Raw genomic sequence first — 18,261 nt, forward strand, 5'->3', positions numbered from 1 at the left:
TTAAGACAAGTTTTTTTTTTTTACCTGTTGTGTGATCTTAAGCCACATCAAAGGATTGTAGAATGGTTTTTACTGAAAGAGTGGAGATAAAATGAGAAGATTTTACTCGTCTATGGTTGTATGTTACAATCTGTAAATAATCTCTCCGAACTACTGTCAGTCAACTATTCTATTCATACAGATATTAATATAATTTATCACTTTACTCACAGATCATAAATATATTTTATTTTATGTCATAACGACGGGTAGGCCGACACATAATAGAGCGGTTTAGTGCTGACACAAATACTTGAATATATGCATTTCCTTCTCAGAGAGAGAGAGAGAGAGAGATGGGTTTAACGTGCGCTCAACGCTCAACACACTCCACACAAACTAGGTCATTTCAATTATATTTCAATAATTCGCTTGCGCGTAGTGGTCTTTAGCAGGGGGAGAAAACAAGAGGTGACCCTACTCCTTGTCACTTACAACTGGGGAATCGAAACCACGCCATTTCTCTCTCTCTCTCTGAAGCGCATGTGTTAAACCATTCTACCAACAAAATTTGAATTTCAAGGGTAGAATAGAATAAGCATTTGATGTAACTATTAATCATGTATAAATTTATTGTATATCTTGACACTGATTTTCATCTGTCAGTGTCAGACATTCTGCCATTTATTTGCTCAACCGGAGCTGGAGCTGTATTAAAAGATCCTGAACTTTTTAAAAGAGACAAAATTTTATTATAAGTTTTGATTGCATATAATTTTTAAATGTATATAAGTTTTAAAAGCTATATAAGTTTTAATAGTTTTAATTGTATAATAGTTTTAATGGGTATATAAGTTTTTATAGTTTTATTTGTATAATAGTTTTAGCAGGTACTAGCAGGATACCCGGCTTCGCTCGGGGGTCATAACTCCGAAACCGGAAGTGGTAGACTAACGCCACCTGGCCTATGTTACTCCCCGGTCCTAGCTACCCCTATACCCCAAATTTCAGACTCGGGCAGACCAAGTGTAGCCGCCAACCCCGAACAGACCGGCTTCGCCAGGGGGTCATAACTCCGAAACCGGAAGTGGTAGACTAACGCCACCTGGCCTATGTTACTCTCTGGTCCGAGCTACCCCTATACCCCAAATTTCAGACTCGGGGAAGACCTAGTGTAGCCGCCAACCCCGAACAGACAGACAGACAGACAGACTAACAGACAGACAAACGACAGTCACAAACATTAGTATAGATAGATAGATATAAGTTTTAATAGGTATATAGGTTTTAATAGTTTTAATTGTATACAATGTATAAGTTTTAATAGTTTTAATTGTATATAAGTTTTAATTGTATACATGTAACCTGTTTTCTTGCATTTTAATTGATTATATTCATAAAGTATTTGATATTTATTTTTAATTTTATATTATCTGTGAGATTTGTTTTTATTTGTGGATATAAATATATTTCTGTGATTTCTTTTATTTTTGTCTCAAATAATTTCATCATATATTTGGTGCAATATAGATTGATTGTAGCTGATGTGCCATAAAACCAAATTTCATTCATTCATTCCCATCCATCAGGTGCAAGCCTGGAAATAAAGATTTTAGTACATGATTGAAATTTTTAACATTTTATAATGTATTATAAATGTCATTTAATACACTGAGAAAGACACATCTGTGCTGAACAAAATACCAGACACCTGGCACGATATATCGCCGAATCGATGTCTTGTGATCCACCTTCTCATGAATCGCATATTGAACTGTGAGATGCTGAATCAGTGATTCTCAACCACTGTGCGTGTGCATCTTCCTAAGTGTGCCACAAAATTTTGTATGGCACACTAAGAAAATGTCAAAAACCACGCCATCCCAATTGAGTATTCACTTGTGTCTACTGATATGTTCATAGCTGTGTTTTTTCTTTATTTAGTTTCGGTCATTCTATGTGTCTATGACTAGTCTCTGTCTAGGGTTGTATGCTGTCTTGACGTACCATGTTTTTATTTTGCAAAATTCAGATATTTTTCATTTATATTTAGCCAGGTGTGCTATTTTTTTCATGTGTTCCAAGGTGTGCCGTTGGCAAAAAAGATTGAGAACCACTGCGCTGAATTGATGTATCAAGATTCTTTTGCTTTTTTTTTTATTTTGAAAGAAAAAAAAAATACACGAGAATGAGATAAAACAACACACCATTAAAGTTCTTTCATGTTTTTATTTCTTTTTGTCAGTGACAAAAAACAGATGATGAAAATGCTTGCGATACACAATAAAATAGTTGTAGTTTGATGATCAAAGAAAACACTTTAAACCGCTGGCAGATCAATTACAATGTCTTCTTCGGGAATATATAAAAATGTCTATTACTTTATTATCTTGGATAAATGTTTATCAAAATTTGGATATCTCTTGTCCTGAAGTGGAAATTCAAATTGTCAGTTAATTACGAAAGTTCTATCAATTTAATTAAGAAAGTTCGTCAATAGTGAATGTGTGGGATGATTAAGATTATCTTGAATGAGTCAGTTGTTATACGATACATATATACGCCAATACTTGGCTCAGAAAATTCCCCAGGATTTTCCCGGTTTCCTATAAGGTCTGTCATTGAGGCAACTGGCGTGGTTTCGATACCCAGGGTTGTACGTGACAAGGAGTTGGGTCGCCTGTCCAACCTTGTGGATTTTCTCCAGGTCCTCCGGTTTCCTCCCACTGATAAAGACCCCTACGCGCAAGCAAATTATTGAAATAAAATTGAACCATATGTTAGTCCCAAAATGACCTAATTGTGTCAAGTGGACGGCCTCTCTCTCTCTCTCTTTCTCTCTCTCTCTCTCCCCCCCCCCCTTTTAAGAGGTCCAGAAACTCAAGGAATGCCCCTGACCACTGCATAGACATACATGTACAGCACCCCTATATAATTAGGAGGGCAATAATGAATATTCACTAAAAACAATAATTTTGTCAGAAGAAAATCAATATGAGTATATGATACTTGTTTTCTTCAAAACTGTTCTTAAAAGAAAAAATAGATCTCGACACATTTTACTTCGCTGCGATAGTCTTGCCTAAATACACCTGCAGATATAGCACATGAAATCCGACACGATATTGTAAGTTAAATATCATAAAAACTTGCCCTGTATAATCATTTAATCAATTGTTTGTATTAAAGGGAGATAAATAAGTATAGTATTTCCCTGGGTTGTAATTGAACTAATTATGGTATATAGTCAAGGTAGAGTGTTTCAGGTAAACGGGATTAGTGAATAACAGATGTTTTTTTTTATTATGGTAGACATATGCTTCCAGTGACGTATAATGTACAAATATATACAAACTACAGAAATTTTAAAAAAGCCACAAAGCTGCAGAGATATTAAATCACAAAGCTAAAGAAATATAAAAACACAAAGCTACAAAATTAAAACACACAGAAATATAAAAACACACAACTACAGAAATATAAAAACACAAAACTATAAAGACACACAGCTCCAAAAACACAAAACTATAGAAATATAAAAAACACACAATTATAGAAATATAAAAATACACAATTATAGAAATATAACAACACAAAACTACAGAAATATAAAAACATAAAACTATAGAAATATAAAAACACAAAACAATAAAAACACACAGCTCCAAAAACACACAACTATAGAAATATAAAAACATACAGCTCCAAAAACACAAAACTATAAAATAACGAAAAACACACAAATATATATAAATATAAAAAACACACAACTACAAAAACACAATATAATAGGAATATAAACATACACAACTGTACCAAAAAAACACAAAACTACAGAAAATTGGTATTATATAATATGTGTCTACTCGAACTGAGTTTTTATATTAAACATACTGATAAATGTATATATATTTTATTATTTTACAGAAAAAAGACTGATGACAATCAGTGGTGGGAATTATTTGATCCGAATACATCTAGATTTTATTATTATAACGCCAGCAGTCAAAAAACTGTGTGGCATCGACCACAACATTGTGATATCATTCCATTAGCTAAATTACAGGTAAGACATAGTTTTCTTTTGCTTGTTTATTGTCACCTAAGTGGAACATGGGGAGGGGCAAGGAGGCAATCTGTTCAGTCAGCACAAATTCTGGCTACACCAATGAAGTTAACTGGATTGAAATGAGGATTAATATCTCTTCAACACAATACTTAAGACATTTTGAGACTAATATGTCAACTCTGATGTTAGAGATTCTTTTCTTTGTACAATGTGTAGATGGTTAGACCTCAGGTTTTTTTTCTCCCCAGGCACCAATTGTGAATTCTCAAAGATTGTTGCTGGTTTCAAAATTGGTTCATTCTAGTCTAGAGTCAATTTCCCTAACTACTCAACTCCCATGGTCCCCCCTATATTAAATCTTTCCAACGTATACCAGTTCTGGATTCACCAAATTTCTTGTAAAAGTAGAAAATTTCCTTCATAGCACACTGCGTGATGGATTCCCATCCTCATTGTCCCAGTTAATGCAGATAAAATAGGAGGTTAAACACCATTTCATTTCATATAAATCAGATTTTATAATTTTTCGGAACCTTCAGCCATATCCATAAATCAAAGCTGAGTATTAAAAAGGATGGTAAATTACATTTTACTCTCATGAATTTGAACAACATTGGATCAAAAACTGGTGTTTGTGGAACACCATAGCACAATTTGCTTTGCATCTATTTGAAAGCATAATTTATCCTGTTATTGCAGACTTTGAAACAAAATACAGAGGTTCGAGAGGCGGATCAACGTCGCAGAGAAAATTCTGTCAAACGTGAAATTGGAACTCAGACACCACTTTCCACACCAGTAAGATATCTTGTTATTTTCTCTTTATCTCAATTTCTTTTCTGGTACATTGCAATCAAATCAGAATGGAAATGTCTCTCAATTACAGGACCTAGTGTTCAAAGGGAGACAACTCCAGTGAGCATTCTGTATAATTCCACCTCACTTTTCTGTCTGGGACGCGGTAAAGCCTTATTATCTATTGTATACATGAATAGATAAGACTCTGCTGCACAGTATGTAAATTAATGAAATTACAGGGCATAGTGTATAAAGACAAAGGGAAGCAACTCTAATGATCATTCTGTAGAACTTTTTCGTAAATAATTTTATGGCTACTGAACTACAGACGGCATTCTATTGTGTATCGACATATTCGATCATTTAAAGTTGGTACGAACCCTTGACAGTGTGAATTTGATGAAATAACGGGGGTAACATTACACTGCTGTCCGAGCAAACGTCTCCCCCTTTCTCCTTTGTTTTACACAAAAGAATGTACATTCTTAAGAAACATTTTGAGGTCAATGACTTTTAACTTTTAATGGAAAAATTAGCTTTGATTTGACTCTAGTAGTTTAATTGTATTCAGAATGTGCAAGAAATCTTACTAATGACATTCTTGGCCTGTAACATTATCATTTGATAAAATATTGAAAGGATTTGACTGTTCCGAAATTTTTTTTTTTATGCTTGGTTAAAGAAATGAAATGAAATGGGGTTTAACCTCCTACTGTTCTGCTCTGATTGGGCTAATGAAGATGGACCTGGTTAAAGATACATTATGGCAGATTTAGATAAAGAGCTGGTCGTTCTTGCTATAATAGCTCGAAAATAGACAATGCAAAATGAATATATTGAAAATTCCATTCAAATTTCTTTATTCTGAGCCAAGTTATCACTGTTTGTAGTTTTGATTAGATGTGCACATTAATTGTTTATTAATGTAACTTTATTAATGCCGCTTATTTGAGTCTTTGCCTCGCTTCTCCATTTTTAGATTAGATCATTAGATGGCCGAACTGTTCAAATCTACTTAAGATCGGAGTCATCTGATGGCCGAGAGAGTTGATTATGGTCTTGTCATGTTAATTAATGTCGAATTAATAATTTATAAAACATTTAAGGCCTAAAGAAGACCAGGCCCCAGTTTCACAAAACATTTCAGAACTTATTCAAAATCATCCGCCTTATTTTAACTAAAATATTGTCCTTTATAAAACTTTGTTATTTTAAAGTATGAAATTAATTAATAAGAAACTATGTGCAAAGTTTTGTGTTTCTGGATCAAAGATATTTCTCATAAACAGTGATTGAAAGTTGAGCAAATTCTTAACTTAAGTCTGGGAATGCTTTGTAAAACTGGGGCCTGCTCTTGAATAATACCTCTTTAAAGGAATCTATAAGCTGTGGTAACATTGTGTCTGTTACTTCCTGAAATGTTCAGCAAAAACCTGGCAGAAAATGTTACGATTCTAAAAATTGTGAAAAAAGAGAAAGAGAGAATGGCTACATTCAGCATGAAATCGAGGCATATAATTACTAGCAGGCCTGTCACTAGGGGGGGGGGGGTGCAGGGGTGGCAAAGCCCCCCATTCAAAATTTTTCGCTCGCCCCATGTGAAAAATTTTTCGACCATAAAAAAATTGATATACATTGTCCGTCAATTTTACAGCACCCCTGAGAACACTTCTCACCCCCCTGGACCTGGTTGCTCTGAGCTAGTTACGGCCCTGATTACTAGTCTTCATCCAGCTGAGACATGCACGCTTGAACTATTAGTTTACACTTGACATTTAACTTCTTAGTTGAGGAGTGTGTTGACCGAATGGTTAGCAAGTGTGTGCTGTATCATAATAAGGTCTGTCATTGAGTCAACTGGCGTGGTTTCAATTCCCCGGTACGTGACAAGGAGTAGGGTTGCTTGTGCAACTTCATGGGTTTTCTCCGGGTCCTCCGGTTTCCTCCCACTGCTAAAGACCTCTACGAACATGCAAATTATTGAAATAAAATTTAACAATGTGTTAGTCCCAAAATGACCTAGTTTGTGTCGAGTGGACATTACAACCCATTTTTCTCTCTATCTCTTTATTTTCTTAGTATGAGTGTTAATACCACTTTAATATAGTTATTATTCATTTACAGTAACAATTAGGTAATATGAATAGCTTATCAATTACATTGTTGGTACATTTTAATATTCGGTGAGCAGTTACTTAATTAATGACGTATGAAATATAAATTGTAATAGGTTAATAATTAGGTTTGTTTGTGATGTTGAATCGTTATGACTGTAATATTATTCATTTTAACGAGCCCCTATACTAAGGATTGGTTTAATTGTTCCGTAGTCTATCCCAGTCATCCTCTAAAGAAATGAAATGGTGTTTAATGTCCTACTTCTACTCACCAACAAGGATATTGACGACTGACTTTACTACATGATGTATTCAAATGAAATGAAATGAGATTTGATGTCTTACTTTTCTTGGGAGTGTTGAGTGGCCGAATCAGAAGGTCTGTAATTGAGTCAAGTGGTGTGGTGTCGATTCCCTGCTTGTACGTGACAAGGAGTAGGGTCACCTCTCCAACCTTGTGGCTTTTCTAAAGGTCCCCTAATTTCCTCTCACTGCTAAAGACCCCTATGTGCAAAAGAATTAAAATGTAACCATATGTTAGTCCCGAAACCCCATTTCTCTCTCCCTTTCTCCGTACTTTTCTTAATCAAAAGGGATAATGAAGATAGCTTTACTATATTCAAATGAAATGAAATGGGGTTTAAGTACATGACAAGGAATAGGGTTTTCTCTGGGTCCTCCGGTTTCCTCCCACTACTAAAGACTCCTACGCACAAGCTACTTATTGAAAAAAAATTGAACTATAAGTTAATCCTGTTATGACCTAGTTTGTGTTGAGTTGACATTAAACCCCAGCTTTCTAGGCAAATATTTCCAAACCTTGCATAGAAAAATTAACCATAGAAATAAAAAGTAGTACATTTGTCTCCAAATGACCGAAGAGATTCTGTTACATTCTTGCTCTCTGTGTAATGTTGATTTCCTCTAGTTAGTTGGGCAGGACCAGGGTCCTGGTAAGGAAACCACATTTAAACGTACATTATGCAAGAGCAAAATCTGCCAATTGCAGGTCTTTCTTTAGGCCTGAAATGTTATATAAATTATTAATTAGACATTAATTAACTTATCAAGACCATAATCAACTCTCGATGGCATCGCTAGCCTGCGATATTTACTGGATTATGCTGCTTGACTTCCATTCATAATTTAATCATGAAATGGATAATCGCGACTATGTTTTTTTATCATACGGACGTTAGTAATGATGATCAAGGCTAGGCCAAAATTTCAATCGCTTAGTTCTCGGTTCATTGTGGATCAATTTGACTGAAATTTTCAGCAAATTGCCTTTACATTATCTGGTTTTTAACTATTATAGTGAGAACTGGCAGCTCTTTATCTAATCTCCCATAATGTTTCTTTAATATTTTGAATAATTGAAGTCCTGTGTACTGTTTGTTTTCATGTTGTATGATCAATTTAACCTGTACTAAGATTCACCTATTTCATGTCAGTGATTAGGTTTTTCTGTCAAATTTTCTGATTTACAAGTTACATGTGATGTGTGAATATCATAGTGATGAGGTCGAAGGTCATAGTATACGTGTGATGATACTGATGAGGAAACCAAGTGACATTACCAAGTAGAAGGTTTTCGAGTTGGTGTGAACTGGATGTTCATTTAAAGGAGATAAGTCAGAGGTCAAAATAAAGTATTGGATTGGGCCAGTTTGATTTAGTGATGGAAACAAAATCTATATGATTTAATTTTTATTTCAAAATATAAAAGATGGATTATTTAAGATTTAGATAAAGAGCTAGTTGTTCTTCTTATAGTATTTTAATAATGGATAATGGACTATGAATATATTGAAAATTACTTGTCTAGTCGTTCGGTGTGGAAGGAAAATCGATGCCGCATGTACACATTGACATGCATGTAAAGAAACCCTTGACAGAAATCGAAATAAGAGTAGGCTGTTGGCCTACATTGTATGGCATATGCCCATCTTCATTAGCCCAGTTGAAGCAGAAAAGTAGGATTTTAAAACCCATTTTAATTCATTTCTGGGCGATAGTTAAACCCCATTTCATTTCTTATCAGTGAAGTGACACTCCCTTTAAATAAAACTACTTCCATTATGATGAATCATTTTTTCCTATCAGTAGTGTGAAAGTCCCTTTAAATAAGGAAATAGTGTGGTTGTTGACGACCAGAATGATTATTAATGAGTAAGCTAGTCAGCTGTATAGAGTTAAAAGTTTATAACTGATTTATCTGAATGTCAATCTCTATCAAATACATGATAGCTAATATATACTGTATACAGAGAAAAGGTTTCACTTTTTGTTTTTGAAAGTTTGGGATTGTTAATACATATGTGTGTACATGGATCTAATTATGTAAAAAGTGTTAAAGGAACTGGGAGAAATAAATTAACAAGTTAGATATTAGTTTTCTATGGATTTGAATTTGATTTAAGAATCAAAGAATTGTTATAATTGTTGTCCAAAAAAACAGACTAAAGAAAAAAGTTAGAGATTGTGCATTAGTTTTCTGTAGATATTGGGACATTTGAAGTTGATTTCATAATTTTTCATGCTTCTAGCATATAATGTGAGCATCTGTAGAGATTTTAAAAGCTGTGTGAACTTTTAAAAAAGTGTTACTGGGTGTTCTAGAAAGAGTAAGAATAAGCTGCCACATGCACAGTACCTTGTTAACAAGCTGAAATATTGCAATATGGATGTAGACCAGTTCAATTGATTTTATAACTATAAGCTTTTTCAAAAGTGTTCTAGAGAGAATAAGCATATCATGCCTAGTGTACAGCACCTTCACGAAATAAGACAGTGATTCGTGTTTGGATATCAGAAGTCTCAGTGTAATGGTGGATCTTGATGAAAGTGATATCAGGTGTTCTAGAAAAATTAAGCATACACTGCCTCATGTACAGCACCTTAATTACTTAAGGTTAAAACAGAACAGTGATTTGGATTAAGATTTCAGTCTGGTATCAGGTTTTTCTGTAATAGAAGAATATTGAGATAGAATTCAGTGTAAGGTTGGAAATGGTTATATATAGGAATGTTAATAATTCATACTGATATGATTTATGAGAAGTCAGTGTAATTTAGTTCATTTTCATGTTGGATAGAAGAATATTAATATTCATCCTAGTAGCTGTTGTTGTTGCCAAGTTGAAATCAAAATATCTCTCATTTCTGCTGTGGTTCAATCGAAATGGATAATTATAAAAGACGGAATGTTGAGTTAATGTTGTGGTATTGTGTAGCAGTCGTATACTTACCTCTGCCACTGGCTCTGCTTTCACAATAGTGATATCACTTGTGGTGTGGTGTACATGAAGTGTTTTGTTTTTTTTAAATTTATATGTGATCAAGATTTGTATTCATGTCTTTACGGTTTAGTTACAGTTGTATTTGATTTGGTGAATGTGTGAGCCATGTTAGTATAAGTATTGTGAATTTCAATTAGATTTGTCGTGTGTTCATCAAAACTAAGATGCCTGTGCAGTTTAGAATTTTATATTATGTGGATTTGAATTGGATTCGTCGTGTGTTCATCATACCTAAGATGCCTGTGCAGTTTGAAATTCATATTATGTGGATTTGAATTAGATTTGATTTGTACTCATTAAAATTAAGATGCCTGTGCAGTTTAAAATTTAACAAGATCTGTGTAGTGTGTAATAAAATATAACAGAAATAAACGATTGAGATACGATTTAATTTGTGAAATAATCCTGTGATGAATTATGGGTACAGTTAATGCAGAACTGTTAGAAATGGATGCTATAAGTGCTCTCATCGTAACGTGGATCAGGAACTCGTCCTCTGAGTATTTTATCCTAGAAATATCACTTTGTCTTCTTGTATCTTCTGCCTCCCTAATTTACATATTTCTTTTCTTTTACCAAAAGCGACGGGAGCATAACCGTGCTGGATCACTGAAGACTACGCCCCAGACCCAGAACAGTCCACGAGTATCGAGGAAGGTATGTTGTATCTGTTGAACATTTTTTTATTATCCCCTGCCTCTTCAAGAAAGTTGAGCTCTATTAAATTCAGTTCATTCATCTGTCAGTCAGTCTGTCTGATTTAGGATTTAGCAATTCTACCTATTGGGTTAGATGCAAACGTCTGAGTTCGATGATGAGCTCAAAGCAATTTGGCCTGGTAATTACAACTGTTACTATTAAGGGTTCTTTTACGTACACGCCATTTTCCAGCGTGGTTCCACCTTGTCAGTGATGCAGGACGGATGGCCTGACAAGGACAGCTGTCTAGTCGTTCAGATGGGACGAAAAAACGAGGTTCCGTGTACATATTGGCGTGCACAGAAAAGATCCCTTGGCAGTTGGAATTCGATATAAGAGTAGGCCGTAGCGCCGCTGCCCGGGCAAAATTTCCCTCATAGCACACTGTATGGCGTATGCCCGTCTTCATTAGCCCAGTTTAGGAGCAGAACAGAAGGACGTTAAACCCTGTTTCATTTCATTTCATTTACGTACACGCCAATGTTTTTCATCCCATCCGAACGACTGTATTTGTCCCTTGCCAGACACATCTTCCTACGTCACTGACAAGGGGGAACAATAACAATTGTATCTGTACATACCAGATATTTTGCACATTGTCATTGGCCGAGAAAGTTCATCTGGATTTTCCGACGGGGTTTCCCCTTGTGAGTGGTGCAGAACGGAGGGCCTGACAAGGACAGCTGTCTAGTCCTTCGGATAACACGAAAAACCGAGGTCCTGTATATACATTGGAATGCACGTAAAAGATCCCTTGGCAGTTGGAATTCGATATAAGAGTAGGCATTAGTGCCGCTGCCCGGGCAAAATTTCCCTCATAGCACACTGTATGGCGTATGCCCATCTTCATTAGCCCAGTATAGGAGCAGAACAGTAGGACAACAGTAGGACGTTAAACCCCATTTCATTCCTTTTGTACATTGTGCCAGACATCTATTGGAAGGGGGGTTGGATGGCTGAATGGTTAGCGTGCGCGCGCTGTATCATAAAGTCTGTCATTGAGTCGACTGGCGTGGTTTCGAATCCTCGGTTGTACGTGGCAAGGAGTAGGGTCGCCTGTCCAACCTCGTGGGTTTTCTCCGGGGCCTCCGGTTTTCTCCCACTGCTAAAGACCCCTTCGCGCAAGCGAATTATGTAAATAAAATTAAACCATATGTTAGTCCCGAAATGACCTAGTTTGTGTCGAGTGGACGTTAAACCCCATTTCTCTCTCTCTCATCTATTGGAAATAGCCTTCAATACAAGGTAAATCAGTGCCAAATAAAATGAGTGACACCATACAGAGCCTGAAGTTGTACCTGACATTGTCTGTGATAGTTGCCTTATATTGTAGATATTGTAGCTTGTACGCGTGAAAAGTAGTTTTAATAACAAATATAGGTGGTTTGGATCATAAAGTCTGTCATTGATTCAAGTTCCGTGGTTTCAATTCACTGCTTGTACGTGAAAAGGAGTAGGGTCGTCTGTCCAACCTGCAAAACCTCTACATTTTAGGCCCGAAATGACCTAGTTTGTGTCCAGTGGACTTAACCCTCCCTCTTTCTGTCTGTCTCTCTCTCTCTCTCTCTCTCTCTCTCTCTCTCTCTCTCTCTCTCACACACACATAACAAATGTATTTTAGTTTGGTTCTAAATGTATTAGGTTAACAAATGTCCACAACACAAATAAAAAGTTCAATAATTAAATCTGTGATATCTGTGATTCATTGTCCGTCTAAAGTCCAAATTTTTTAAAACCCCAAACTGCTGATGTATAAAACATGTGTGAATGATCTAACAGTATAACAATCCCTTTCAACAGATTAATGAATTCTGACATTTTATACAAATACAAAATTATACATAATTATGGACGATTAAATGTAATTATGCTAGACGAATATGTTTGCTTGTTTTACTGTATTAACTAGCCGAGTTAGTTTGAGGTCGAATAATTATTAGTTGAATGTTAGCTATAGGGGAGTGCATTCCGTAATTTGGGGATCATTTTTAGTCTGTCAACTTTTTCCCACCCTTTTCACTGAGTCTGAAAATAAGGCACCTGTCAGAGATGATGTTAGGTCCAGGAATAGATTTTGTCAGACACAATTCCTCTGTCATTGTGTCATTTTGATCGAATAAATTGTTTAAGAGGTATTTAGTAACTGGACGAAAATAACACATGACACAATTATATGGAATACAAGTTACTTGTAAGATTCATTTGCTTGTTAAAGACATGAGAACCATTGTTGAAACATCTTTCAAGTAACTCGTTTCCATGTAACTTTGTCATGTGTTATTTTGTTCGAAAGAAATTGCCTTTTATTTTTATTGATAATTTTTGTGTAAAATTAAAAAGTGGCAGGTAAACGTTGTGTTCTATCAGGGCCGTAATTAGCTCAGAGCAGCGAGGAGTGCGGGAAGAGTTCTCAGGGGTGCTGTAAAATTGACAGACAATGTATACCTATTTTTTTAATGGTTGAAAAAATTTTCACAGGGGGGCGGGGGGCAAAACTTTTTGCAGGAGGGGCTTTGTCCTCCAATAGTTAAGGGCCTGTGTTCTATATGGGTAAAATTTTTAGGAAAATAACAAACTGGGATTCTCGTATGATTTATGGTTCAATTTGAAAATTTGTCAGATTTTGGCCTCCTCAGCGGATGATATAAACACGATATGATCAAAACAAACCAATAATATTAAATATTTCATGGACATTTTTTTAATCTGATTGAATCCTAGCCGGGAGATTATATATTGATTTGATTTTTCTTTTCTTAATTAGATGTCAACTTATTGATTTGAGCACCTATATTAGCTTGAAGTAAATCATGAAAATAAGAATATTGTCTAAAAAATGCAAATGACGATCATTTTCCAATAATATCAATTAATTTAGTACATGTGTTATTTTTGTTTATTTTCAGAACCGTTATGCTCGACAAGACTCCAATTCATCCCACAGTAGTTCAAGTAGACAAGAGCATGTTAATGGGGAACAACTCCGTCGTCGTGGGAGCACGTCCTCTCAGTCGACCTCCAGCAGTTATCCTCTCACAGATTCGGTTGCCGTTCCACATATCACCAGACGCGAATCATTCGAAATGCCCAATAGAACAGTTTCGTCGGAATCTCCACGACCTCAAAGGTCAAGGTCATTACATAAATCATCGAGCGCCAGTGATAGTAGCAGTGCTCACAGTCGTCAAGGAAGCTGTAGAAGATGCGAGGTGGATCAAAAGGACGATAATTATAACATCGCGCCTCCACAACATCCACAAAGACAAGGATCTTTCTCCGAACAAATCACAACCCAATATGACCAGGATGGCTACCCGACGTCACTTAGTTACGTAAGACCCGATAACTACAATCAGGATGTTTTGATTGGTCACGAAAGATTGTACAGTCCAGATCTACGCGGTCGTGACGAATATCTGGCTTTCAGTCAAGACATTGTTAACCAACAGGGAAACGTTAGTCCTATTCCCCAGAAGCCCAAACTTCGGGCTTTCCCTAGAACAAATCCAACGTACGTACACAGAACGGCACCGCATAAAAAATTGAGTTTTGATTCCGGAATGCCTGGTTATGACGTTCCATATCATGATCTGCCATTTTCTTCACACATGGGCATACAGACGTCGCAGTCTTACACGGAGAACCCGGAAACTTATATGTATTATCGACACGATCGATCTGACAGCGACACTTCTCATTCTTCACATCGAGGCTATCATATCGTACATGATCATCGCATCGACAGCCAGACGTCACAGTCGTCCAGGAATCGTGATCTATCGGACAGTCAGTCGTCCCAGGGTTCAACACGAAACATGTCTGATACACATTCTTCGCAAGGTTCGCTGCGGAACTTACAAGATAGTGCCGTGTCCGTACACGATAGTTATTCGTCTCGTGGTTCCAATAGAAGTATGGATCACAGCATGTGTCTGGATCGATCTGGCAATAACCTTCTACAGAGGTCGCTTATACTCAGTGGTTCCGAGGCAGAGAAAGACGTAGACTACGCCAACGTACCTGTGCTGCCACCTAAAACAAGCACGACAGCCACCACGACGATGTCTGGATTATACGATCAACATATTTACAGACAGATCTCAGCAGATAAAATACCTGATTATGAAGGTACGATTCATAAAATACCTGAAGGTATGATTCACAAAATACCTGATGGTCTGATTCACGAAATACCTGATTATGATGGTATGATTTATAAAATACCTGATTAAGAAGGTACAATTTATAAAATACCTAATTATGAAGGTATCATTCAGAAAATGAAAAACAGATTTGTTATAGAAAAAAGGGGTATTTTAGGTTAGTTTTAGGACCAGGGTGTTTGTGCTCAGGGGAATTTGTAATACGTGCATTGCAAACAAATGAATTGAAATAGGGGATTAACAGCTTACTGGTTAAGCCAGCATTGCTGATGAAAGGGGATCTTTAACACAAATCCAGTAGTCTACACAGAGTCTCGGTTTAGATGCTTTTGTATGCAAGACTTTCTAACAGCGGGCTACTCTTACATCTAATTCAAGTGTTCTTTAACGTGCACGCCAATGTGTACATGGGAACTCGGTTTTTCGTACCATTTGAATGACTACATGTTGTCCCTTGCCTGACACTCTGTCCTACACCACTGACAATGGGGAAGGAACCACACCGAAAATTCATGATAATCTTTCTTGACCAATAAAGGGAGTGAACTCTGACGACCAAGTTAGTGAGCCTGTTCTGAAGATGGTAAATACAATAATTTAAATGTAATCATTTCATTTTTTTTTACAGTGATAGCAGATCAGGGTTTTGAAGAATCTGACAGTAGCAGTATTTTCTCAACATCATCGCCTCGAACAATACAACCCTCACCCCCACAATATTATACATTATCAACATCTCCTCTTCATGTGCAATCCTCCTCCTCCTCCTCCCCGCATCCCCCGTCAACCTCACCACTTATCTTATTCCAACCCTCGGCTCAACAGCAGATGCTGGAGGCACACCACGCAACACAGCATAATGTTTTCCAACCCTCGGCTCAACAGCAATTGGTGGAGACCCAGCATGCATCTTTACGTCGAAAGAAACAGAATGATAAGCCCGAACCATCTGTTAGTCCCGTGATGGAGAAGAGCCAGATTTTAACTGCCGTGGATATATCTCAACAACGGCCCCAGTCAATGGTGGTGGGATCTCAGTCCGATGCTAATATGTCTTTAAGTCCAAGTACAGGATCTCTTAATAGACAGGTATGGTTGGAATTTAATATTTTTATTATACGCCCACATGGTTGTATATTGTTGTCACCTCTGCCCGTCCATACGTCCATCATCCACAATTTCTTGTTAATACTCTACATTTATTGTCCGATCTTTCTGATATTTATACATGTTGATAATTTCACATGTGTTGGAATTTAATAATTTTATTATACATGGAAATGTGGTTGTATATTGTTGTCGCCGCTGTCCGTCTTTGGGGGTTGGATCGCCGAATGGTTAGCATGTGCGTGCTGTATCATAAGGTCTGTCAATGATTCAACTAGCGTGGTTTTGATTTCCCGGTTGTACGTGACAAGAAGTAGGGTCGCCAGTCCAACGGCGTGGGTTTTCTCCAGGTCCTCCAATTTCCTCCCACTGCTAAAGACCCCTACGCGCAAGCGAATCATTGAAATAAAATTAAAACTATATGTTAGTCCCGAAATGACCTAGTTTGTGTTGAGTGGATGTTAAACCCCATCTCCTCTCTCTCTCTCTCTCTCTCTCTCTCTTTCTCTGGTTCAACATGTTCGTTGTTCTTAGGAGGTACACTTAAAGCTGAAAGCCCAACAAAGTCAAGTACAATCAACATAAAACTTGGCATGCTTGTTCTTTGCACAAGTGCGCAATTTCAATTTTGATATTTCGTCACATTTCCAAGATGGTTGTTATAGAAAGGGATTAATGGATTGATTTTATTTACAGAAATTACCATCTGAAAGTGATATAGAAAACTACGCTCAACATATGAACAGACATAAAAAAGGTTTATTTGGTAAAAAGGTTTCCATTAGTAACATGTTAACCTGGTCTAAGGTATGTAACAGTTAGATTTCTTCAGGGTTTTCAGAATTAAATGGAATACTAAATGGGGTTTAAATCCTACTTTTCTGCACCAGTGACAAAGAATTTTCTGAGTCAACACCAGGGCAGCCTGGTTAGTGTATCAGCTCCTTACTCACTCAGTTACAATGGCTCCTTTGCTGAATTATGATTGCGAAAAAAAACCCAGACATGCTTTACCATCATGAAGCCTTTGCTAGCAAGAAATGGATGATCAATAAACTAATGTGTTGAGAAACAGTCATGTCAATATTCGAGATGATCTAGAGTGCATTGTATGTGAATTCAAATTTTCAAAATATCTGTTTTAATATAGGGTGTTAGATGGCCGAATGGTTAGTGCGTGCGTGCTGTATCACAAGATCTGTCATTGAGTCAACTTGCGTGGTTTCGATTCGCTGCTTGTACATGACAAGGAGTAGGGTCGCCTGTCCAACCTTGTGGGTTTTCTCCGTTTCTTCAGGTTTCCTCCCACAGCTAAAGACACCTACCCACAGTATTGAAAAAAAATTAAACCCCATTTCTATCTCTCTCAAATTTTGACAAAATCTGTTTTAATATGTAATATTTTTGAGTGTTATTATTGTAGATGATGTTTTAAAGTTATGTTTTAAAGTTATTGTTGTTGGTTTGTTTTCTAGGATCCAATACAGAAGCCGATGTTAAGAACTAATGATAAACTTGCGAAGAAAGAAGCTTGTGAAGTCTTTAAATATATCCTTTTATTAATCCCCACCCCCCCACCCCACCCCCAAAACCATGAAAATACTTTAAAATGCAGTATTAAGGATTGCTATTGATTATTTCACAGGCCTGTTAAATTTTGCATGAGGGAAATAACTTTTGAAAAAGTGACTGTAAATTGCACTTTCTAGAGTAGAGTATAGCCTGATGTTTGCTGCTTATGCACAAATTTAGCGTGTGGCAATCTTAACAATTCATCAAAACCAACGTAAATTCAAACATTAAAGATACATTTTGGAAGATTAGATAAAGAGCTGGCAATTCTCACTATAATAGTTAAACACTAGATAATAAAAAGGGAATATGCTGAAAATTTCAGTCAAATTACTCCACCCTGAACGGAGATATTAGTGATTGAATTTTAGGCCTAGCCTCGATCATCATTACTAAAGTCGGTACGATAAAAAACATAGTCTTGATTATCCATTTTTGGATTTAATCATCAATGA

At 36.5% G+C, this 18,261-nt stretch overlaps 1 protein-coding gene across 1 annotated transcript in view; it reads left to right on the forward strand.

Annotated features, from left to right (window-relative positions):
• LOC126823325 (rho GTPase-activating protein 39) overlaps window positions 1-18,261 on the forward strand; it is a 119,165-nt gene that overhangs the window by 92,146 nt on the left and 8,758 nt on the right. Inside the window, exons 3-9 of the mRNA XM_050552090.2 lie at window positions 3,907-4,045; window positions 4,748-4,846; window positions 10,848-10,922; window positions 13,871-15,092; window positions 15,756-16,216; window positions 16,931-17,041; window positions 17,710-17,782. Coding sequence (XP_050408047.1) covers window positions 3,907-4,045; window positions 4,748-4,846; window positions 10,848-10,922; window positions 13,871-15,092; window positions 15,756-16,216; window positions 16,931-17,041; window positions 17,710-17,782 — 2,180 coding nt within the window. The remainder of the gene's footprint in view (window positions 1-3,906; window positions 4,046-4,747; window positions 4,847-10,847; window positions 10,923-13,870; window positions 15,093-15,755; window positions 16,217-16,930; window positions 17,042-17,709; window positions 17,783-18,261) is intronic.

This window comes from Patella vulgata, chromosome 6 (genome assembly GCF_932274485.2).
Source record: "Patella vulgata chromosome 6, xgPatVulg1.2, whole genome shotgun sequence".
Lineage (NCBI taxonomy): Eukaryota > Metazoa > Mollusca > Gastropoda > Patellidae > Patella > Patella vulgata.